Source organism: Rhinolophus sinicus, linkage group LG02, assembly GCF_036562045.2.
Source record: "Rhinolophus sinicus isolate RSC01 linkage group LG02, ASM3656204v1, whole genome shotgun sequence".
In the NCBI taxonomy this organism is placed as follows: domain Eukaryota; kingdom Metazoa; phylum Chordata; class Mammalia; order Chiroptera; family Rhinolophidae; genus Rhinolophus; species Rhinolophus sinicus.
In genome coordinates, this window is record NC_133752.1 from 189,714,890 (window position 1) to 189,740,124 (window position 25,235).

At 50.6% G+C, this 25,235-nt stretch overlaps 1 protein-coding gene across 2 annotated transcripts; it reads left to right on the plus strand.

The window, feature by feature from the left end:
* Window positions 1-8,484: 8,484 nt before the first annotated feature.
* ISX (intestine specific homeobox) lies at window positions 8,485-23,120 on the plus strand. 2 transcript variants are annotated; one of them, XM_074326277.1, is made up of 5 exons: window positions 8,485-9,632; window positions 18,483-18,634; window positions 20,341-20,457; window positions 21,136-21,242; window positions 21,360-23,118. In XM_074326277.1, the coding sequence occupies exons 1-5, from the start codon at window positions 9,440-9,442 to the stop codon at window positions 21,706-21,708; spliced, it is 918 nt and encodes a 305-aa protein (XP_074182378.1). In that variant the 5' UTR covers window positions 8,485-9,439; the 3' UTR covers window positions 21,709-23,118. The 2 variants fall into 2 exon arrangements, with proteins under 2 accessions (XP_074182378.1, XP_019584046.2); XM_019728487.2 differs by lacking the exon at window positions 21,136-21,242 and having other exon boundaries at window positions 9,196-9,632; window positions 21,360-23,120.
* The last annotated feature ends 2,115 nt before the right edge of the window (window positions 23,121-25,235 follow it).

Here is a 25,235-nt window from a genome sequence, read left to right on the forward strand (position 1 = left end):
ATGACAGCAAAAAATACATTGATATTTTTAAGCCTTTTATTTCTGTATTCTGTGACATGCCGTCAAACAAAATGCTAACTAATGTGCTAACGCACTGCTTTCGTTCAGCAGACCCTCACTGAGCACCTGCTGTGTGCAAGCCACTGTGTTAGGTGTGTGGTATGAGGACCAAGAGGCCACGGCCCTTGCTTTCGAGGGCCTCGCAGGGCGGGGGATTCCACAAGGAAACGATAACCGTCGCGTCCAAAGGAAAATTCAGAGAGCTTTACCTGTTACATTTCACTGAGCGAGAAACAAACTCTTCGCAAACACAGAGACTTCAAACCCAAAAGTGGGATGAAGCCCGGAGGCCTGACGTTCCTGGGCGGCTTATAAAGTGAAAATGAGGAAGTCGTCTGACCTTCACAGGGATTGGTTATTACAAGGGGGGTTTCCAGCTGGCAGGGGTTGATTAAAAGTGATCATCTTATATGAGTTTAGGAAGGTGACTTAAATATGTTTTATGGTTATCGGAGGTATTTACAAGACATAATCTAAGTCAAGTTTTGCTCGTGTTCATGAAATAAGCTAGATTTCGTTCTGCTTCCATGGCTTACATGGTTTTTTCTCTCCCTGGGGAATTTTCAAGCCTGGTCTCCATTTTATTTCAACCGGGGGAAATTTAGAGAGCTGAGGAACACAGAGGAGGGGACCCGATCCAGCCAGGGAGGGCAGAGAAAGACACCCAAGGACACGCTGCATGTTTAAGATCAAGGATTCACTCGGCTGGATTTGGGGCAGAGATAGAAGCAGAGATGGAAGGCAGGTAAAGAAGAGTTTGTTGGCCAGGCCGAGAGGTTTGGACCTGGCATCTGTTACCCGAGTGTACGTCGGCACATGCACACCACACACGTACACACAAGTACATGTGTAAACACACATGCACATGCATGCACACGTGTGCACACACCTGGACGCACACAGACTGCAGCCATCCTGAAACTCTTGCCCTGCTCCAAACCTTCCAGGCTCCCTCCTGCTGCCAGACATTTGCCCAGGCTGTTCCCTCTGCAGAGAACACTCTCCAGCCCCTCCCCTTGACCAGCTTTCTGGTGAGCAAGATTGGAGGTACCCCTTCTCCTCTGGGCGGGGGCTGCCCCCTATCTCTCACAGCATCCATCTCCACATGGTTTGCAGGTTTTCACTAAGAGCTCACCTTCAGCTGATTTTTGTGCCCTGGAGTAGTGGAAATGCCCCACAAGCAATTTCTTCTTTGCCTCTGCTGAGGTCCCTCTGGTTTCAGCAGCCTTGGTGTGAAGTTCACCAGAGTATCCAAAAATCTATGGTTACCTTTTATCCAAGATTTCTGTTTGTTTGGAGCACGAATGTGTGGACTTCACAACAGCTAAACTCTTCTTGTGAAAATCATGTGCTGATAGGAAAGCACCAGCTCGGCAAACCTGGGTTCTGGTTCTTCGCAAGACTCATTCGTTGTTTTAGGCTAATAGATAGTCCCATTCTTCATACGCGTGTTTATTTACATCTCTGCCTTATGCTCGAAAAGCCTTGAGGAGGCTTATTTGAATACAGATAACCCAGCACATACTTTAGAGGAACAAACAGATCGAGAAACCAGGGTGAGGGAAAGGACGCCCAGCACAGTCTAAGATCCAAGAGGCCAAACAAGTTTTTTACACGGAGCTTCCTAGGAGCCATGAAGAAAACAGAAACACAATCACCTACAAGTGGTCAGACTGACAGGAATCCTAAAACTTGGAAGACTGTCCAGGTGCTCAAGAGAAGTGGGCCTTTCCTGGCTTGGCTGTTCTAACAGAAACATTATGTGAGCCTCAGCAAGATCCAGTTCCCTTCATCAGGGGAATTCTGAGGACTATATTTCTCTCCGTCTCCTCAGAGATGTCATGTGGAGAGCAGACAGTTTGAAGTTACAGTTGCTAATGAGAACCAGCCTGCCGCACAGACATTCTATGTTACCAGCCCGGGGAAGATCTATGTGTATTAACAGTCAATTAAGTAGTCCAACTTCTGTATAAAGAGGATCTAAAGGAAAACCTCTGGGAATACATATGGGAATGTCTGTGGGACTACTTATGGGAAAGCCTGTGGGAGTGCCTTTAAGAATACCTGTGAGTGGGGCAGCCGATGCTCAGTTGGTTAGAGCGCGAGCTCTGAACAACAGGGTCGCTGGTTCGATTCCCGCATGGGCCAGTGAGCTGCGCCCTCCACAACTAGATTGAAGAACAACGACTTGGAGCTGATGGGCCCTGGAGAAACACACTGTCCCCCAATAGTCCCCAATTTTAAAAAAAAGAATACCTTTGGAAATGCCTGTGAGAATCCCTGTGGGAACACCTGTGGGGCCACCTATAGGAAAGCCTATGAGAATGCCTCGAAGAACACCTGTGGGAATCCTTGTGGAGAGCTGAGTTCTTTAAAAGAACAGCTCCTTATCTGCTCCCACACCAAGAAATAATGTCCTAGTCTACCATGCCCAGCCATAAATTTAGCTTAAAAGTTTTTTCCAAGTACATTTTACAAATCTCCCAAGAAGGCTTTAGGAAAATCCTAATACAGACTCCTAATGTTAAGTAAATATCACCTCCTGGTGAGTCCCCCAAATGCCTCAGTAGGAAAATGTAGCCCTAAGTGACTAAAGGAATGAATGCAATTCATAGGTTGTTGAATAAAAGCCAACTCCATGTTGGAAGACATCTGCCAAACATGACAATTGGAGGGTTGGAGCAGTTCACCCTGGACCATTTTTTTCTGACAGTAATGAGGCCATTCTAGGTTGGTGACAATAAAACCATGTCATCCGCCTAGAAAAAAAAACTTTTAACTTTCTGTTCCTCATAACAAAGGGAAATTCATGCAACTCATCCAAAATTTCTTTCAAGTCATAAAATTCCTGTTAAAGGAAGCAGGGACCAAAGCCCGTGGTTCTTATGCTCTGCTTGAAATTGTGGTCTGGTTTCTCGGGACACAATTTTGTCTGACGCTGGCCCTCATGCTGTGCTAAGGTGCAGGTTCTGTCAGTGCCTGTGGCAGGGTGGGGATTAATACTGAGCCCCTGTAGTTTAGCCCATAATTGGTTTCTCTCCACATAATTAGTTTCCCTCCACTGAGTCAAAGGCCAAAATCAGTCATTGCTATTGCAATTCTTATATTGTTCCTGACAAATTTTTGCACAAGTGGCATAAAAAGGTCAAAAGTATAAAATAAACGTGTTGAAAACCCAAGGGCTTCCTCACACAAAATATTAGCCTGACAATTTATAATAGAAAAGTGACAGATGGTTTAGTTATAATATCAATTAAACCAATGGGTCCATCATTTGGGGAGAAATAGAGAATGAGCCTTTACAAAGTGGGGTAATCTACCCTTTGGGTCCATTCAGACAAGATCACATGTGTAGAATTAACGTGGCTGTTGAACACTTGAAATGTAGCAAATCCAAACTGAGATAAGCTGTAAATACACAACACATGTCAGATTAACACTTAGCCCCCCAAAAAATGCAAAATATCTCATAAATAATTTTATATAGATTACATGTTGAAATAATATTTGGGTGTGTTGGGTAAATAAAATATATTATTAAAATTAATGCCGCTTTTTTTTTTCTTTTTTAAATGTGGTTACTAAAAAATTTTAAATTACTTGCACATGCACTGTGGTGGCCATCTCCAAGATGACTCCCAATGATTTTCCCCCTCCTGATATTCACACCCTTCTGTAGTTCCCTCCTATATTGTGTCAGGATTGGTCTGTGTGACCAACGCAATATGTCAGAAGTAATGGTGTGTCACTCAAAATTAAGTTATAAAAGACCCTGCGGCTTCTGCCTTGGTCTCTTTCCTAATCCCAATCTCAATCCTCTCTCTCTCTCTGTCTCTCCCTCCTTCTCTCTTTCTCCTCATTTACTTCAAGGGAATTTAGCTTCTATGTCGTGAGCAGCCCTACAGAGAGGACATTATGAGGAGCTAAGGCCTCTAGCCAACACCCATGTAGCTACACCTTCTTGGAAGCAGACCCTCCGGCCACAGTCCAACCTTCAGATAACTGCCACCCAACCTAAATCTTGACTATAACTTCATGAGAGACCCTGAGTCAGTACCACCCAACTAAGCCACACCCAGATTCCTGAACCTCAGAAACCCTGTGACATTTTTTTTTATTTTTATTTTTTTTTTTTGCTTTCTGACAGGCTTTATCAAACCAAGAACTACAATGACAAAATCCACATTTACCCAAATCAAAATGAGCCAACAAAGCCCGTTTTGGTTTGCCAACAGCCCCACTGATAATGGGTGAGGAGGTAAACCCAAGGCATCTTGTGGCATTTCAAGCAATTCTCAAAAAAAGCAATTTCCACCAGTGTGACATTTCCATTCCTCTTTTTGCGATACCCCCATCCTTTGAGGTGCAGCCATGAATTGTGATAGCTTTAGGCAAGGCCACACCTATGACTAAAATTGCCTTCTTAAACACAGTAATAAGACAGGCTAACTGTAATACATTTTACAGCACTAGCTCCTTCAAACTGTTTACCATAATTTGTAATTATTTTATCTACTTGTCTGCTTGTTTATTGTGCCTCCTCGCTAATCTATAACCGCATCAGGGCAGGAGCCATGTTGGTCTTAGTCAATACTTAGCCTAGTGTGTCTCACGTGGTACACACCTAATGAATGCTTGCTGAATAAAGGATTGAATGGAAATGTTTACCCAGATCCTTGCCATGTAATAACACCCAGATATACTGGACTCTATAAATCCATGGATAAGGAACTGTCCCCTCAGCTTGATATAGCTGTCCCTAAAGAGATGTGATTTATATATAGGAAACCATCATATATATATATAAGTTCTGTAACTCCAGAGCAGTACAGGCAGGACCCTGCAAGCCCTACACCAACCCTGACATCCTGGTCTTCAGAAGTTATTCCAAGTACTTTTAAATATGTGATGTAAATGGAGGATTTTAACCATCACACAAGCAGACTGCACGTATCTGACGGAGAGATGTGAATCAACTTTACGCCAGGTCCAGCCTCTCTGGTTATCAAACACAGAAAGGAAAGAGCTCTGTGTTTTGTCCTGTGTGCTAGATATTGCCACTCTCCATTTTGGGTGCCTCTAGGATCTGCCCAGCCTGCTTAGAAGGTCAAGTTCTCATTCCCAAGTAAGAGGCATACGAACTTGGCAGATGATGCGATGGCGGTGATGCTCTCAACAAAATCTGGGGTGAAAAAGAATCAAGAGCTCAGAATGGCAGTTCTAGGCATGTCGCTTCCCCCTGGGAGCCATGTCAAAAGCAAGTCTCAAGGGCAAACAGTGAGAATTCCTGATCTTCTCACCAGGCCATCCCATGACAGGCCATTTTCATGCCGTTGTCCCTGATTTCTCAGCCCATATAACCTAGTCTACAGAACCAGGGTCCTCTTCTGCATGGGAAGCCATTATCGCAGAATCCCAAATACACAGAGGGACCCTGAAAAGTTGTTCTGGAGGGAAGTAATAGAATGGGAGCCCCACAGATCTCAAATCTCTCAACCACCAACCCACTCGGAATTTTAAAACAACTCTTAGAGGCAGTGTGGAGTGGTGGGTAGAGGTGAAGATTAGGTGAGATAGAAAGTCAGGCCCAAGATGTGATTCTGCCTCTTTCTAGCAAGTGACAGAGAGACCTTGAGTGAGTTATTTCTGGCACCAGGCTTCAATCCCTTCAAACGTGCAACAGGGTTAATAACTCCGGCTTCCTGTGAAGGCCATGAGCATCGAAGCCAATAAAAAGGCTTGGGAAATGGTCCAGCTGGAAGCAATGTGAAGCGAGTTCAAAAACAACCAAAGAGGAGAGGCTCTCAGGGAGTGTGTTTCCTCCCTGCTCTCCTTCCTCTCTTCTCTCGCCACTTCCCAGGACCGCCCCCACACACGTGGTCTCACGCCTTTCCTGACATAATGTTCCAAAGCAAAACCCACTTGATCTTCATGAGCCACGGCTCACAAAAACTCCGGTGGCTCTGTGTTGCCTGTGGGATGACATTCAAAGCTGAAGAAAATTAAAGGACCTTTCCTCACCTGGCCACTGTCTCCTCCTCATCCTGTTTCGTTTTCTTTGTAACATTAACAAGAATGGAAATTATATTAGGAACTTGTTTGTTGTCTATGTTCAACGTAAGCTCCACAGGAAGAGGGTGCTTGTCTATTTTGATCACAACTGTCTTTCCCGCACTGCACTTGCGGTCTGGCACATCGTGGGGGGTGCTTAAAAAAATATCTGATGGATGCATAAGTGGACAGATGGCTCCAACCTACCTTTCCAGAACATTCTTCCTAAATACTGCTTCAGAAAATGAAATCCCTCTCCCATCACTGAAACTAGTAACAGGACACCATGCAGGTGTCTTTGTGCTTGTGGGTTTTAGAGCAGATTAAATTCGGGAACTTGTGTGTGATGACGCCTCTTTCTTTTTCTTCCCTCCACGTCAACTCTTTCTTTGATCCAAATGGCCATAGAATCTCCTGTGCACTCCCACAAGATCCCATCGCTGACCAGTGACCACTCTCTACCTTGTCTCACTGGCACGTCTGCAGCCATCTTCTCCCCTCCCCCACCCCAGCATGTGGGTCCCTCAAGACAGGGCCTGTGTCTTATTCATCTACATCTTTCTAGTGGCTGGCACAGAGGAGGTGCTCGAGAAACATTTGTGGAGTGAAGATACATGTGAAAGCCAGGGCTGTGGTGAACCATGGGGGTGATGGTTTGGAAAGAGAGTGAGCGTCCAGGTCTACACCACGAGGGCTGTTTTCTTAACCTGCCTGGGCTCAAGGCTCCCCCTGGAGAGAGACGGAAAAAAGGGAAATCAAACGAGATGTTCAAAATGACAGGTGTAACTCTGGTTGACTCAGTTCTCTCTCTGACTCTGTTTTTCATCTGCACCATGAGAAGGTAGACCAGATGGTCTCTAGGGATGGTGGAAGAGGGAGCAGAGTGTAGGTTTTAGAGCTGGCGTCACCTGGGATTGAACACTGCTTCTTCTATAGCTAGCTGTGTAGGCTTATACCCGCCACCCACCTCCCTGGGCGCATCTCCTAACTGTAAGATGGCGTGAATGACACCCAGGTGACAGGGCTGATAAAGTGAAGCCATGGATGCAGCCACCCCTGCTCCATCGCCTCTCCTCCCGTCCTTTTCTGCTTCCGCAGCTTCCACTCCTGAAGTCTTTGTCCTAACGCTTGCCCAGCCCCCGCAAGTATCCATCATAATTGTACCTGCCCCAAATGGAAGGAACCCTGTCTCCCAATGTGACAACTCCTTTAGCCAACCAACAGTGGGCCTGACTTCTGCGGGAGTCTGGCCTCCTGGCATTGAAGGGTGTACAGCAAGCACTTCCCTGTGCATCCACCAGGCTCGGTCATTTTCCTCCTGGCCCAGAGGAGAACCCCGTTTCCCAGCCCCTTGCATCTAGGCGAGGTCCTATGACTCATCCTGGACACAGAATAGGAACAGAAGTTACATCAACCACATCCACTTCTGACTTAGAAAATTCCCTCCTCCACTCTCTCCTTTTCCCTGGAAAACTTGGAGCCCACGATAGGATGGAAGCATCCCAATGTGGAAGGAGCCTGGGTCCCTGAATGGATGCCCAATGACACTCACTACGACATGGGTGAGCAATGATGCTCCCAAGATTTTAGGGTTTACTTGTTCCTGCGTCCAGAGCGCAGAGTCCCCTGGCTGGATCCGATAGCCTGACGCTTCCATGGGGCGCAGCTCCTAAAACAGACCACGTGATCTTTCCCTCTTCCCCATCTCAGGACGTGACTCACTCTCCTGACTCACCCTCCTCAAGGAGAAGGGGATCAGCCTCCTCACTGGCCACCCACCACCCCCGCCTCTAAGAGAAGGCTATGTTGTAATGTCCCAATTCATGTGTCCGGTCTCTCCCGGGGTACCTGTCACTCTTGTGCAAACTGGCTCCCGTGGCCAGCATGGCGTCCTAGAGCTCCCCAGTAGGGTACTCCAGACAGACTGTGCCATGATACCCACTACATCCCCGCGGCCTGGGTCTCAGTGTCCCCACATAGGCCATAAGGCCTCACCAGGCCTCTCCAAGCACATTGGAGAGGGACGGCCTGCAGCCAACACCCAGCAGACTGTGCCCTGGCCCAGCCTCCAGCATATACAAGACCCATTACACGCTCCTGGCTGAGTAAACACATTTTATTGGGCCGGGACACTTCCTGCCATCCTGCTTCCACCTTCCCTTGTCCTGCTCCAGCCTGGCCAGTTCCCAGCACAGCCCCTCCCCAAGCCCCCCAAACTCATCCTTTCGCTCCCCTCTGCCCCTGCGCCTTTTCCCTGACACCTGCGTCCCCAGCCTTACGGAGGGTGGAGAGTTTCTTATCAGCTGTTTTACTGCCCCCTCCTCCCTGGTTACACAGTCATTGGGAGCAGAGCTCCTGGCAAGTACAGGTCAGCCTGTCAGCTCCCAGCCAACGGTTTATGGGCAGAGAGACAGGCTCCTTTCAGTGCTATCTCGGGAAGCAGGTAAGGGGTGTGCAAGCACGAGAGAAGCAGGAAGCATCCCCAAAAGTAAGGAGAGGCACCGCACACAGGCCAGGAGCCGGTGGAGGGACTTGTGAAGGGAGGTCGGGGACAGGAGAATGGACATCAGCCCAGAGACCCCAGGAGGCTGAGACCGTAGCACTAAGCCCGGCTCCATCACAGAGGCGGCCTGACAGTGACCCAGTGACCCCTCCCCGAGCCTCCACCTGCAGGACAGCAGAAGCACGAGCACTCCAGAGGGCGGATTCTGGAGTCTGGAAGCAGCGGAACTGAGAGAAGTCCAGAAGGGTTTCTGGGAACACCCTCAAGCTGCACTGGGACCCCAGGGTGGCACTGCAGCCTTCCAGAGGCCTGGCTGGAGCCAGCAAGAAAAGACCACACACAAGAGCCCCTCTGGGGGCAGGCTTTCTCCTCCTTCCAGCTCGATGCCCCGTTTCCCACTGGCAGTGACCTCGGGACCCCTGGCCTAGGCGGGAGACTGAGGCCGACCACCCGGAGAAGACCCTTTGCAGTAAAACGGAACCCAATTTGGCAATGGCAACTCCCTTGACATTGCCCCGGCGAGGTCTCTGAGCCCGTGGGCACAGGGCACAGCCCATTCCAGCTCTTCCCATGTGACCTGCCTCCTTGATCCCAGGGGTAATTTGCAGTGGCCCATGGAAGTCCCCGGGAAGACAGAATCGTGCTTGGATAATCCGACATGAGGCCCCCGGTTCTCCACCTCCGCTTGCCCTCCTGATTCCAGGAGTCTCGGGGAAGGAAGTACACCCTCCACCCTCATCACCCTGGGCACACACGACGCCCCATCTGCCCCTCCTTGCCGCCGCCCACGGAGAGTGGTGGGGGGGGCCTGCTCTCTGCAGGGCCATGGAGAGGAAGGACTCAGAGTGCTGCGAGGCCCCAAAGAAGCTGGGCCTGTCCTTCTCCATCGAAGAGATCTTAAAGAAGCCTGCTGAGAGCAGCGATGGAGTCAGGCTGGAAAGGGCCGGTGGACAGGACACCAGCCAAGCAGCAGTTACAGCCTCCGGGCCTGGCAGGCCTCCACAGGACCAGCCCCAGGGTAAGTGTCTTCTGGTCATTTCTTATCCATTCCTGGGTCTCTAAGACCCAGCTGGGCTCAGGCAGAGAGAAGGCGGCTACATACCAACAGAACAGAGGGCCCTAAAATTCAGAGATGCAAGGCGCTGGGCTGGTTGGTGCTTTATTATCAAGGCCAGAACTGTGGTGGTTCAGAGGCGACACTAAGGCTCAGTTAGTTGCAGAATGCAAGGACCCAGGGCTTGTTCCTGTAACCCAGTGACCCCGAGAATGCTAGTTCCCATTTATTTATTCAGCATTTACAATGTGGTCAGTAGGCCCTGACCTGGAGGCTGTACGAGCCGCCTCTCCAACTTCAGTGAAAACACATAATCATCAGAACTGGACAGATGCAGAAACTCATCTATGAAGGGGAAGAGGTGGACGGTGACCCCAAGTTCCACAGCTAGTAAGCAGAAGCCCCGAGAACAGGGCCTGGTTCTGGCTGCCTGCAGACACCTGCTCAGCCGGGAATATTCTCCTTCTTAAGCAGAGTTCAGCCTTCTCAGCTCCTAGTGGCTGAAGCTTTGCCTGGGGTCTGCCCACCCTGAGCACCACCAGCCCCACCACCCCACAGGCCAGTGGCCCACCCCAGGGCCTGTCCGCAAATAACAATGAGCAGATCCCAGGCCCCTCCCTAACAGCCACTTTGAGGAAGGACTCTGAGGTGGACACGTACACCCTGCCAAGAGTCAGGAATCCACGACATCAGTCTCTACCCAGGCCCGTGTGACCGCAGGGAAGTCCCTTTCCACGCCTGACCTCAGCTTTATCCTCAGAGAAACAGTTGAGTGAAGGAAGAGGAAACCGAGATGGTTTCAAGCCTCCACTGGTGTCCGACAGTCAATGAGTCTGGAGGATCTCACATGAGGCTCCCAGTTCTCTCCCCTTTTCCACCCCTTTAATGCAAGGAAAGGTTGGAAAGGAAGCCCAGAGGAGCCCGTGATGTCTTCCCTTCCCACACAAACAGCCCCACTCCCTCCTCCCAGTCGAGTCTCCCAAGAGGGGGGTTGTCCCCAGCTGAAAGCAAAGGGGAAGGTCCTGAAGACGACATGTCCCCAGGGAGCAGGTGGGTTTCCCTGTAGCTGAGTCTATCAATGGGAAAGGTTAATTTTCAGAAGTTCATTAGTATCTTCCAGTGAATTAAATGAGCATTCACAGAAACAATTCTTCTGGGAGTCTAACCTCAGTCTCTCCTGCTGCCTCTACATAAAATCCATAACTGCCCTCTCTGTCCTAATGAGAGGGAAAGAGGGGGGTGGGCTAGAGGGTAGGGGAGAAGAGGTCTGATCTCCCCCACCTCCCAGAGCCTTCCCTTGCCCTAGCCTGAAGGCAAAAAGGCGGCCACTCATCCTAAACCTCCCGAGACACTGGCATGTTCCGTATCAGCTACCCTGTTGCACCCAGAGTGGACCCCCAGGAAGTGATTGCCAAAATTGCAGCTGTAACATTGGACAATGCCCCACGGCTCTCACGCACTCTCATGACTACTCTTCTATTGAATTGTCACAGTTGTCACCTGATAGATGATAAACCAAGAAGAAAAGACAAATCATCTGCAGAAACTACATGAGTAGTTAGCACTAGAATGGCCCCCTGGAGGGCTGAGAGCATCCACCTAGATTATTCCGGAGGTGGTGTAAATCCATCCATCTCCCACTCTGCTGGAATTCTGAATTTCCAAGACTAGTGCAGGGCCCACTGGTGGTTTTCAAGATGACTCTGAGGGCACACAGAGAAAGACGATTTATGTCAACAGTTCTAATTATTTCTACACTAACCTTCTGCTTAGGACGCACGATACCAGTTACCCATTCATGGTCATGACCTAAGGTTTCGTTTTAAAAATAAACCTATTTAAGTAAACAAAAAGTCTATTTGGGAAAATGCTGAGCAAATAATAATACAGATGGGATGCCCACACGTCAGAAACGACAGAGGTAACTGGCAGAAACTGCAAATGAGCTGGAGTGTGTGAGACGCTGGGCGAGGAGAGCTGGGAGCTGGAATTCCAGAACCGTGGCCTCTACGCCCCAGGCTGGCACCAATTCACAGCAGGACCTCAGGCAAGCCGCCTCCATCTCTGGGCCTCTGTTTCCCCATCTGGAACACGAAAGAGCAGAGCTGGAACATTCCTGAGGTCCCTCCCAGCTCCGACAGGCCGTGACCAATTCCACAACAAAATGGTTGCTGAAAAGCCTTGGTGGTTTCATTCATGGCCATTTTCAAAGACAGAAGCTTCCTCTGGGAAGAGGGGGGTCTCCGTACCATGCAGGGCCGAGCAGGGTGACAGGAAGGGGCAGGCCAGATGGCAAACCGTCTCCCCAGCCTCTTCCTCTCCCTGTCGTCACAGGAGCCCCCACCAGCCCAGGGCTGGATGCTGCAGCTAAGGCCTCTCCACATCTCTGTCCCATTTTCCTGCTGGCATGCAGGACCCCTCGGGGAATGGAAGGCAGTGGGACCAGAAATGGTGTGTCCAGCGCCCTCTGCCACCCCAATAATAACACTAGAGGAATAAATTCCTCTTTGTTTCCACTTACCACTGAAAGGGCTTTGTGGAGCAGCTATGGAGGTTGACTGGCGAGCATTACCTCTAGAGCCCAGTCACCTAGGGAGCTTGTGAAATTGCAACATTCCAGACATGGCATCCAAGACTCTCGGTCTAGACTGAGGCTCAGGAACTCACATTCTAACAAGCTTCCCCAAAAGATTCGGATGTAGGTGGTCCAAGGACCGCTCTTGGGGGGGCTGGTCCCGAGCTACAGAGCAGATACCTCCAAGACTGGGGCCAGCCCGAGCTCTGCCTCCCTGGAATGTCATGGCAGGGACCAGGGACACCATTCTCCACATCTTCCCATTCTCACAGGGGCCCGCGTAATCTAAGGCTTGGACCCTCCCGGGTCTCCAGTCAATGGAAAAATCCAAGAGGGTCTCCCAACTTGAAAGAATGCTGAGCCCAGCCGACTGCTCACTCCACCTGAGAGAGGCAAGGCCCCTGAAGCTAGGGGACCCTCCAAAGTCAAGGGATACTCAATCAGGAAAAAGCCCCTTTGTACGGGAGGCTCAGACCCTGGGAAGAGGGGGACCATCTCTGCACCTTTCCCACCGACAACCCTCTGCCAGGACATTGTGACACCCGGGGGAAAGGGGAGAGGAATGTGGGCAAGGAAGAGACCACCTCAGTGGGTAAACCGGTGTGGTCTTCTGGCCTGTGGGAAGGCCAGACATGGTCCTTTGTCTGTACGTGAGCCATTCAGTCACCAGGGGATTATTGCAGAGGGCTTCTCTGGGCCAGACTGGGGGCTGACACGGTGAAGGTGAACAGAACCAGACACGATGACCGCCCACCTGCAGCAGGGTGGGGTCAGCAGCAATCAGAGCCTGGGGACACCACCTTGGGGCAGTGCTGACTTCTGCCCATCGTGTCTAGTGGAGATGACACGGTGGCATTCTTGGGATTTGAGGAACAGCCTATAGCAATGGTCAGCAAAATTTTTCTACAAAAGGCCACTTTACACTTTGGGGCTAGATGGTCTCCGTTTCAATTCCTCAACTCTGCTGTCATAGCTGAAAAGGAGACAGTGTGTAAATGAATGGGTATGTTTATGTTCTAATAAAACTTTATTGACAATAATAAGCAGAGGGCTGGATCTGTCCTCGGGCTGTAGTTTATCAACCCCTAACTTGTTGGTGTGACATCCAAAGTCCTTCCCAGACTGTTCTTGCTGGTCCCCAGATTCACCTCCCGTTACACCCTCCCTACCCCCTACTCTGCTCTCCAGGTACGTAGAGCTCTCTATCTTCCAACCTTTCCTGTCCTCTAAATGCCTCCAAACCTTCGCCCTTTAGAAGCCTCTGCTCCCTCTCCTTCCTTCTTTTCTTCTTTCCCTTTTCCTCCCCTCTGTGTTAGTTTCTTGTGGCTATTGGGACAAATTACCACCAACTGAGTGGTACCAGGGGTTAGGATTTGGAGGCACAAAATTCAACCCACCTTCCCTCACCTCTTCATTTTCCTCTCTCTCCTCTCTTTTCCCTGTCACTCTCCTCTTTCTCCACTCCCGCCCCCCCCCGCACCCCCCTCAGCCCCCACTGCCCAGAACCAAAGGCTCTGCTCTGCTCCAGGCACGGGAGAGGGAGCCTAGGCTGAGCCTGTGGCCAAAGCCTATAACGTGTCTCGTGGCTCATCTTTAATGGCTCTGGGCCTCAGACCTGTAGAGCCAGAGAACAGACAGGGCCGAAGGACACAGCTAAAATCTTGTACTTCTCCCAGGAGAAGTGTGGTTTGGTCTCTCTCCACCGGATAGGATACCTTCTCAGCCTCTGCCACCAGAGCCGCAACCTAAGGTGGCCATGGGGTCATTCCCACAGGGCTGGGGGCACCTGGAGGCTAGTTCTAGACATGAGAACCTGACTCCGGCCCTGTGGGAATACAAGGAAGTGCAGGGTGTGACCCCTGCTTGGTGTGGGTTCCCCAAAAAGCAAACCTGAAGAGAAGGGCCTGAGCACAGGTGGGTAATTTGGGACGTGCAAAGAACACCAGCAGGGAAGGAACAAAACAAGACAAAGAACGAAAGACAGTGAAGAGGGTACATGATGAAGCCAGTGACCAGTGTGAGAAACTGAGGCTTAAATCCTGTAGGAAATGGAGCAAATATACTCCTCGGAATTACTGGGGCTTTTTAGCCCAGAAATACACATGCTGGCAGGAGGAAGTTGACAGGGAGCATAGGTCTGAGGGATGCAAGCAGGGCGGTGACAATATTACCATAATAATAGGACCCCAGAGTGTCAGGAGAAATCCAAGTGGACAGTGCACAGAGGAGGCTTGAAGCCTTGGCTGTAACTGAAATTCGCTTCCTCCGTGTACGTACGTACGCTGCATCTAGGCATGAAGTGTGCGCTGCTGGATGCCAACTGACGGGCATATCTATTGCTGCACAGCGAATTATCCCAAAACCTAGTGGCTTAAGAGAACCATAAGCATGTATCATCTCATTCAGATTCTGTAGATCAGGAATCTGGGAGTGACTTGTCAGGGGGTTCTGTCTCAGGGTCCCTCATGAGGTCACAGTAAAGATGTTGTTTGGGGCTCTAGTCACCTGAAGTCTGGGCTGGAATAAAGGGGATTTATTCCCATGGCCGGTGAGTTGGCACCAGCTGTTGGAGGAGGCCTCAGTTTCTCCCCAGGTGACGCTCTCCTCATGCCACTTGCGTGTCCTCCCAAAATGGCAGCGTCCGTCAGAGCGAATGACCTGAGAGGGAGGGAGCCAAGTAGAAGCTGCCTCCTCTCACGACCCAGCCTAAGAACCTTCCTGGCGGCCCTGCCACTGTCCTCCATTGGCTGTGGGAGACACCGCGGTGGCCCCACATTAGAGGAGGAAAGAATTCAAAGGGTTCTATCTTAAAGCCACCACAGGTATTAGCTGGGAGTGGAGACGACACAGTGAGCAGAACACCCAAGTACAACCCTGCCCTCATCTAGTTCTAGTCTCGCAGGGACAGCAAACAACCATCCACTAATCACCAATGAAAGCACAAGGACAGCTGGGTACGTGCTGGGGAGCAGGGGACACGGTACTCGGACAGCCTATGCTAAGGGAGATTTGGCCTGTCAGGGAGGCCAGCGAAGGCTTCCCGGAGGTCACGGCCGGTGCTGTGGGCACGAGGGAACTGCAGGAAGTCCACCATCAGGCTGCAGAGAAGAGGCCAGCGCACGTCTGCCCTGGTCACTCCTGCCCTGCACCCCACCTGTCATGTCCAGGTGTCCCCAGCCTGCAGGAGGGCTCCCAAGGTACCCTGGATCTCTTCCAGGCTGAACCCCCTGCCTTAGGAAGACAAGGACACTGCATTCCAGAGACTTCTCCCAGTGACAAAGCCCTGGGGCCTTTAGCTGAGCAGCCGGGGCCCATTAGCAGATTGCAGAGAAGGTACAATCAGGGAAGGGAACAGAGCACGGAGAAACATAGGTTTATAATTAGGTGGCCTAATCACCTGTGTAAATTGTGTATTTCTTATGATCGATGTGCTAAACGGCTCAGGTTTAATTAAGTTCTGCTGACTCGTTCTCTTTGAAGACCCACTGAAGTGAGATCACAGCCTGCACAGTGAATAAGGGGGACAGGAGCAAGTTGAAAGCGGGGCAGCTTCCCACCACCTTCTTCACTGTCTCCCTGCCACCCCACGTGGCCTCCCTGGGTGCCCTTGGTCAGCACCGTGGTTGGGCTGCGCTGTGGTCAGCAGCTCTGGGCTTCTCTTTCTGGTCCGGAGATGCCGGGCCTGGCCAGGAACTCAAGGATCTTCTCACTCCCAATCTGGTGCTCCCTCCAGGGCTCCGATGACCGAGCCCAACACCCCCATCATCCTCTCTGAGCTGGGGCCCAGAAGACCCCAGCCTTTCCTGATGATTAAGAATCTTATCTTGTGTGTGGGGTGCCCCATCTATGAGCTGGTACTTCCAGCTCCCTGTTTAATGAGGTCCAAATATCTGCGGGCTGAGTTCTGTGTTCTGTGGGCAGGATTCCATACTCCGGTCTGCTGGTCTGCCTTCCCTCCCACGATTCCTCTGCCTTCCCTCCCACGATACCCCCTGTGGTCTGTACCCCAAGCGTCAGCCCTGCCGACCCTCTTACCCTGTCCCTAGTGCAGCCTCCTCCTGCATATGGTGGGAAAAGCAAAGTGCGGACCCTCATACTTCCTGAGCCGACCGTTCAGACACTGCCCTTCCCCACCCCTCCCTGCCCTGTGCACCAGGGGCAGGTCCACTCTGCTCTGAGTTACCAGCCAGGGCTCCCAAGCACCATCTTCTCCATCGGACGTCCTCCTCCTCCCCAGGCACCAGCACGGACATGGCATGGGCCGGTCTACCCTTCCTCTTCCTGGCGTTGTACTTCCAGTTTCCCCAATGCCAAAAAAGTCGGCTCGGTGACTGAACGGATACTCGCTCTCCTAGAGATACGTGGCGATTAGAGGAAATTGCAACACAGGGAGAAAGGTTACTGGGGAGTTTACATGATGTTGTCATGTGCATTTTTCTTAAATCCCCTGGACCACATGTATGTCCCCTCTGCAGCTATCAACTGTGCTTCTTCCTCCATATTCCCAGCAAGGCTCCTTGAAGGGCTGTCGACAGCTGCCACCTCCTCTGCTTCGCGTCCCCTCCTCTCCTCCGGAGCCCTCTGCCACCTGAGCCCTCACTGCCTCTGCTCTGTGAGAACGGCCATCGTTAAGGTCCTCAGCAGAGCCAGGTTCCACGACCACTCTTCTGTCCTCGTTGTAATTAATCTGTTCACAGCCTGGACACAGCTGAGCCTTCCTTCTTCCTGGAAGAGTCTCAGCCCTGGGTGTCCGCCACTCACCTTCCTCGCGTTCCTTCTACCTCACAGACTGCCTTCTTGGTCTCCCTCTTTGGCTTCTCTTGGCTCCCATGTTGGCGGCTGCACCTCTGAGTGGTGGAGGGGCCACACACACACTCTTCTCCACCTACACGTCCTGCCTAAATGATCTCACCTACTCCCCTCACTGCAAAGGCCAAAGATGTGCTGATTCCCAAATATGAACCTCAGCCTGAGCTTCCCTTTGAATTCCAAATATATACGCATCTGCCTAGTCCATAGTTTCCTTTGAACAACCAATAGGCATCTCAGATCTGACACGCCCAAATCAAATACCTGATCTCCCTATCACACACACACACACACACACACACACACACACACACGCCTGGCTTCATGGGCGTGTGCGTGACCAGTGTAATTGCACAAGGTGCACTCAGAAGGGATTTCATGGTTTAATGCTTATGATCACTCTCTTGAAATTCTTTCTAATTTTTATGTTTGAATCTGTGTGTTGTAAGTGACGTCCAACGAGACCATTGGACTTCACCCACCAGGGGCCTGAATCCTCGATTCGTGCTCATCCCCTTCCCTGGGGTGGGCTCGTAGCCACCACTTTTCCTACCTGGAGCCAGTGACTACTGCCTCCTCCATCCTGGGGTGGAGGAATGGGCCAGGCGTGTGTGTGAGGACGGTCAAGGTCAGGCACACACACCCAGGCACCAAGTGGAAGCGTGGTCCTCGGGGCCCTGTGAGGGTCCACACTGTCCCTGTTAGTATCCTTATGCCCGAGGGAACACGGCCTTAACTAGCAAATACAAACACACCCTGACAGGTCAGAAAGACTAAGGAAGAAAGGAAAAATCTTTCTTCCAGCTTTTTGAACAAGGGTCCCACATTTTCAATTGGCACTAGGCCCCACACATGATGTAGGATGTAGTTGGCCCTGAGTGGACATGAGGCTGGACCTGTGGTTGGAAAAAGGTTGCCAGGGGCTGACTGTTGTGGAGTTCAGTCTTTACTTTGCAGACCAAGGTTGGCAAACTTTTTCTGTAAAGAGCCACATGGTAATTATTTTAGGTTTTGTGGGCCCTATGGTCTCTGCTGCTATAGCATAAAAGCAGCTACAGATGGTACATAAACCAATGGGTGGGGCTGTGTCCCAAGAAGACTTTACTGACAAAAACAGACAATGGGCTGGATTGGGCCCGCAGGCTGTAGCTTGCCATCCCCTGTTGTAGACAAAGGGGAGACATGGAAGGCATCTGAGCAGTGGGAGGACAATCGGAGGAGTTTCTAGAAGGTTACCTTGGCCTCACTGCCTAGGATGGACGGGAAGAGGGTCAGCCTAGGGTCAGGGTTTCTAGGAAAAAGAATACTGCACAACTGCAAGTGCGAGGGGCCAAGGCCCGGTAGTGGTCGCAGAGGTTGAAAGGGTGGAACAAGGCCACACAAATCCAACACCAAGGTCACTAACACACCTTGGCCCCTCTTCCAATCAGAAGAGAGGAAGAGCAAGAGGAGGGTCCGAACCACCTTCACCATGGAGCAGCTGCACGAGCTGGAGAAGACCTTTCACTTCACCCATTACCCAGACGTGCATATCCGCAGCCAGCTGGCGGCCAGGCTCAACCTCCCAGAAGCTCGGGTACAGGTACAGCCACCCCCACCCTCAGCCCCCACCTCAAGGCACCTGGGGCCATGGGTGAGACACGATGGATCCGACACCCTCCGGGATACCCCGTCCGAAACTCTCCATTGGCTTTGTCCTATGAGCGTAGTCACATGTGCCAAACATGTTCCAGGAAAGGAGGTTACCATAGTTATAAGACAGTTTCTCTCCTTGGGGGCTGGAAATGGCACCGGTGATGGACCCCGACATCTGCTTCCACACCCTTCCTTTCCACATGACCACAGTTCTAGAACATATTCACCATGCAGCCTCATTCGCAAAATAGGTCTTGACAATCTAGACCAGGGGTCAACACACTTTCCCTGTAAGGGGCCAGATGGCAAGTATGTTAGGCTTTGGAGGCCATATGGTCACTGTCACAACTATTCAACTCGGCCATTGTAGCATAAAAGCAGCCATAGACAATACGTAAAGAAATGAGCATGGCGGTGTTCCAATAAAACTTTATCGATGAACACTAAAATGTCAATTTTGTACAACTTACATGTTTCACAAAACATTCTTCTTTTGATTTTTTCCCAGCCATTTAAAATGTGAAAAGCATTCTTAGCTCATGAGCCACACATACAAAAACAGGTGGAAGGCCAGATTTAGCCCACAGGCCTTAGTTTGCCGACCCCTGATCTGGGCCACCTGGGCATAAGTTCGGAGGTGGCCCAGAGAGGTGGAAAGGCTTCTGGGTCCACAGTCTGAGACGTGGTTAAAGCACCAACTGCCTAATTTGTCCTCTCATTTCTTCACACCTGAGTATCTATAGCTTCATCTGTGGTTAGAGATACAATAGCCCCTGTCACTCACCAGGGGTGTATGTCCTGCCTTCTTTGCAGTTCCCCAATTTTGCAATCACCATGCTAGCAAACCCAGACCCAATGCTTGCATCTCTCTAACACAGTTTTTTAAGTCATTCATTTTTGTTTTTTAACAAATATGATGGACTCATTTAAATGCAAAATCGGAGCCAGGGCCCTACTCTTCGTTTTAACCCAACCTACTTTTCTTCTGGCTACAAAGCACCCTGGTCTAGACTTCCCCCTTTTTTCTTCCCATTTGGAATCAGTCACCAGCTAAGTGGGTGGCACCCGCAGCTCAGAAGTCAGCAGCTGCCTCAGCAGAATGACCAAGTCCAAATGGCCATGTGTCCGAGACCATCAGGGCACTCATGAATACGGGGAACTGTCAGTGTTCCCGTAGATGCCAGGGGGCTCGTGGGCATTGCAAACGGGTGGCCCACCAGGAGGAAACAGCCCACAGGTGGTTTCTATTTGATCTGCACAATATTTTAAAACTCAGAACTTTCACATAAAAATCAAGATTTCTGCCTTAGAAATTGGTTGAGCCTGCAAGGCTGGGCACACGTTCCCACATGGAAGCTGAGAGGCTGGCCCCTTACGTTCTGTGCACCGCCAACCCCACCACTACGAATCCTGTACCACCCAGATGCTTCACTCCCAGATGGGCCCCCAGCCCTGCAGGCTCTGAGAGTTGTGACCCCCACTCCACTCTCAGAAAGTTGACCTGCAGAGCCAAAGAAACCCTGGCTGCCATGGAGCCTTCTAAACTGTAAAGTGCCCGTCCCTTGGAAGATGTCATTATTATACACATTTGGGGAGGTACGCGATGGAGAAAACACATGTCGCTTATCTCCATCCTCTCTCTCCCTCTCCCAGATCTGGTTCCAGAATCAGCGAGCCAAGTGGCGGAAACAGGAGAAGCTAGGCAGCCTTGGGGCGTCGCAGCAGCTGAGTGACGCCAATTCAGCCCTGGCCACAAATCCGGACATGGGTGTGAGTGGCTGAGGCACCAAGGAGTTTGGGGGGGTCCACTGTCTGGGAAGATCCCACACAGACTCAGATGGGAGGAAACACCTCGGGGCTCTGTCTACAGTCAAAGGTGCAAGGGGAATTCTTTTAGAAAGAACATGGGCAAGGATGTTCTAGAAGTCCATGGGACATGGGACAAGTCACTGTCTCATTCTGTCCCCACGTTCTCACCCACGGAGTGACAATCACAGTGCCTCTTCCTCCTCTGGGGACTGGCTTGTATTACTTGTGCACAACTTCACAGTTTACAGAATAGAGTCACGGAGTAAAGCGTGGTACACAGAAGTCACGCACTTTGGCTCCAGAGTCAGACTGCCCAGGGTCGAATCCCAGCTCTGCGCTGAGCAACAGGGTGGCCTGGAAGAGTCCCTGTGCCCCTCAAAGGACAGTAATAGTTTTGATTAGGATGAAATGACTGAGATGTGAGGTGAAGCATGCTTGGTACGTAGGAAGTGCTCCCTCAGTGTTCGCTGTCCACTGAGTCATCACATACTTGGGGTGTGTACCAGCTGCCCCACTCTGGGGAGACAGCACTACACAAAATAGTCCTATGGCTAAAGGTTTGTGCAGACCTGCAGTGATGCTATGAGGCAGGATTTCTTTTAATCTCCTTTTTTTTTTTTTTTTTTTTTGCTAATGCAGAAACTAGGCTCAGAGAAGCAAAGTGACTTTTCCACATCAAGCAATTGCTGTAAATGGTGGGATGAGGACCAGGGTTTCTGGCCCCCAGGGCACACACTTCTCCCCAGGTTGGTCCCCTACCCAGTCCAAGCTGCCCAAGTCATGGGGGGGAAAGTTGGGAAGCTGCAGGACAGCCCAGGGTAAAGCTTAGCACTCACTTCTCTCCTGCTCTCTCCTTGTGACAGGGTCCCCTGCTGCTGCCCCCTGCACTGCCCAGGCTGGCTCCTCCCCCAGGCTGTCATCCATCGGCTCAGGGTCAGCTGGCCTCCACCTGGCTCCCTGCCTGGATCACCCTCCTCCCACACCACCCATGGGAGACACAGCCTCTGCCAGGCCCTCTCCTCCAGCAGACTTGCGTTCCGACACTCTGCTGCCTTCCCCCTCTGCACCCCAAATGGGGCAGCATCTGTGCCACTTCCACATAGGGACCAGATGGACATTCTCTCCCCAATGGAGCCGCTCTCCTCTCCAGGTGAAAGTACGTGGCAGGAAGGCACCCAGGCCTCCGAGGGAATCAATCTCATGATCCAATGATGGCCCACAGCCCAGGAAGCACCCCCAGTGTACCCCATGGAAGGCTGCATCAGACTCAGCAGCAAGGTGGCCAGTGAAGGTGACCCTCCTGGCTCAATGACAGAGGCTGTGTCAGATCTCAGGATGAACACTGGAACAAGGAGGTCATCCTCTTGCACCTATACTTCCTCTAACTTGCTGTGTGTCCTCCAGCCAGTCACTCACCCTCTCTGGACCTCATTTATACTACGAGACAGTTGCGCAAGATGACTTTTGAGGTCCCTTCTGGCCTGTACTTTGGTGAAGTGAACCATGGTGAGAGCAGAGGCATAAAAAAACCAAGAAGACGATGTTTGTTCTTTCATTCATGACTCATTTCTTGAGTGCCTACTGTGCGCTCCATAAGTGGAACTGGATATTGACATGAACAACTGAGGCTCTGCCCCTACAAGCTGAGTCCAGGTTGGTCAAAGGGATAGTGCTGACCTTCCCCTGGAAGCAGAACGTTCGCCAATGACCTTGCAATGGGCCCATGTCTAACTCCTTCTGTAGGGCTCTGATGTGAATGTCTTAAAGAGAGAGAGAAATATAGGAACATTTTTTTCAACTTTTAAACAGCATTTGGTGTCTTTGGTTATTCTGTTGAATGGGGGAGGAATGTTGTCATTTCTGATCCGAATGAAGAGAAGGACAGCAAGTTCTTTTCGGAGTTAATTTCCTGGGACTCATGTGAGGGGCCCAGCGGCAAGGCCAGCCTCACTCCATCCTGAAAAGCCTAGGGTTTCACTTGACTCTGCTGTTTCCTTGCAGTGATGCCTGGGGCAAACCACACGCCCTGTCTGAGCCTTAGTTTTGACGTCTGTAAAATGTCCTGTCTACCCGGCCTGCCTCACAGAGCAGTCAGGAGGCTCCGGAAAGAAGCAAAAGTGCTTTGCCAAGTGCGAGGGCCGGGCCCATTGTAGAGTGATGTTGTCTCCCATTCCACCAGAAAATGGCTGTCCCGAGTCCCAGCCTGGGATCAGTCACTCCTGCTGAGAGGGCAGCGTCTACTGACCCTCCCTTCAGCATGAGTGTTGCTGAGAAGTGCCCTGCTGGGGGAGAACAGGGCCTGCTACCCTGAGCCGGGCAGACTGGAATGACCTCTGTGCGCATTCCTGGAACTCCTAGGAATCTGCCCCACTTCCCAGAACCCCTGCAATCTAAGAAGCAGAGTGACGTTTCTACATCAAGCAACTGCTGTTAATGGTGGGATGAGGGCCAGGCTTTCTGGCCCCCAGGAGTCAGATGGGGACCAGGGCAGCCTGGGTCGTACTCCTGCACTCTCTCTCATTTGCTGCATCACCTTGCCATTTGATCTCTGGGCCTCAGCTTTCTCATCTGTAAATCGGAAGCAGCAATGCTATTAATACTGTGTTTCCCCGAAAATAAGACCTAGCCGGACAATCGGCAATAATGCACCTTTTGGAGCAAAAATTAATATAAGACCTGGCATTATATTATATTATATTATATTATATTATATTATATTATATTATACCCGGTCTTATAGTAAAATAAGACTGGGTCTTATATTAATTTTTGCTCCAAAAGGCGCATTAGAGCTGATTGTCCAGCTAGGTCTTATTTTCGGGGAAACACAGTAGCTCTGTCTTCAAGCAGGCAATATGCGGGAACCACAGCCTACAGCCCACGATGTAAATGTGCTTTGCAAACTTAGAAGTGCCAAATCGCCCTGAGCCCTGAATGGTATTACTGACACCTAGTCTCCAGCAAACTCTGGATGAAAAGAGAAGGCTAGGGATTCCGGGAGCAAAAGAGTCAGTTAAGAAACAAAGGCTCCTAACAAACAATACAGCTCCTAACCTATTGACTCCGGTAGCAGGTACCTCTTTTGCGGCCCTGAACTCAAATGTGCAAAATGTAATTTTTTATCATTTTGCTACGACTGGATTTCTATGTTGTTGGCAGAAATTTGATTCTGGTAGCTTCGATGTTATGATTCCTCCAACACTCAGGTTTAAACTGGGGCACATTTGAGATCACTGTTCCCCTTCTTCTTACAGGGGTCTTCACTAGGTGGAGGGTGGGGTTAGGAAAGTGTTTATACAAATGGTGCTGCAGTCTCTCAAGGGAGGGGGTGTCCACTTCTGAGCCTCTGTCTCTCCCAGCCCCTGCTGGCGTCCACTTCATGTGCCTCAGCGGGTCTGGCCGGGGGTGTGACCCCTCCACCCACCCCATTCAGTACCCTATTGGGGGCTCACTCTATATCCTCTGCTGCAGCCTGCCCACCCCAGTTGTGAAGGCCCCTACTTCCTGTCTCTGTCTTCCAGGTCATCTCTCATGGACAGGAGGAAAAGCTGACCGCTTCCCAACAGCCACTTAGGCTGTGGAAGCCCTCAGCCAGGCAGCAGGCTCTCTTTCGAGACGTCTCGCAGCCACTTCCAGACTTGCCACCTCCAGACTTCCAAGTGGAATGGAGAGGCACGGGTGGGTCCACTCTGCTCGTCCCTGCACAAGTCTGGGTTCTCCAGACAAACAGAACCAACAGGAGAGGAGCTATTTGATTGATAGATACATAGATACACAAATAGATACAAAGACATAGAGAAAAATATAGAGAGAGATAGACATTTTTATAAGGAATTGGCTCTTGGGTTTATAGATGCTGAGAATTCCCGTGACCTGCAGTCGTCAAACTGGAGACCCAGGAGAGTATAAGCTCCCGTCTGAGTCCAAAGGCAGGAGACCGATGTCCCAATTCACAGACAGTGAGGCAAAGGAGCAAATTCTTCCTTCCTCCACTTTTTCAGGCCTCGCGTTCACCCACACTGGGGAGGGCCATCTGCTTTACCCAATCTACCAATTCAAATGTTAATCTTATCTAGAAACACTGTAGAACACACATCCATATGAATATTTAACCAGTTTTCTGGGCACTGTGTGGCCCAGTCAAGTTGCCGTGTAAAATTAACCATCACCGGGACCCAGTCATATACCCTCCTTTCTCCAGAATCCTCTAGAAACAGAGTTTGACCAGCCGTAAGAAGTTCCTATGACTAGAACGTTACATCTGCTTCAGTACAGATATAAAAGGTGATTTTGAGGGGCCACCTCTTCCTCTCTAGGGATTTACTTTTCCCCCCAAGAACTATTTTATTCCCTTTACCGTGTATCTATGGGGCAAAGGAATCAGTTTAGAAACTCTTGTCAGCTGTGTGACTTGGGCAAATGACATGCCCCCTCTGTGTACATGTGCCCTGCAGAACAACAGTGTCTCGTGTCTTAGGGTTTCTAAGACAATGAAATAAGTGAGTACATTTTGGCACATGGTAAGCACTCAACACGTGTTAAGATAAAAGTCATTTTCCAACTCTCCCTTCTACTTCTTTTTATTTTTGAATTTGAGCAGCTATTCTGATCCTAGACTCTAGCCCAGGAATTCTTAAACCAGACTTCAGGAGGTCAAGGAACTCTGCACAAAGTATATGCAAAATTGTGTGTGTCTGTTTGTGTGTTTATTTTTCTCAAAGAAAGTGTTCGTTGCTTTC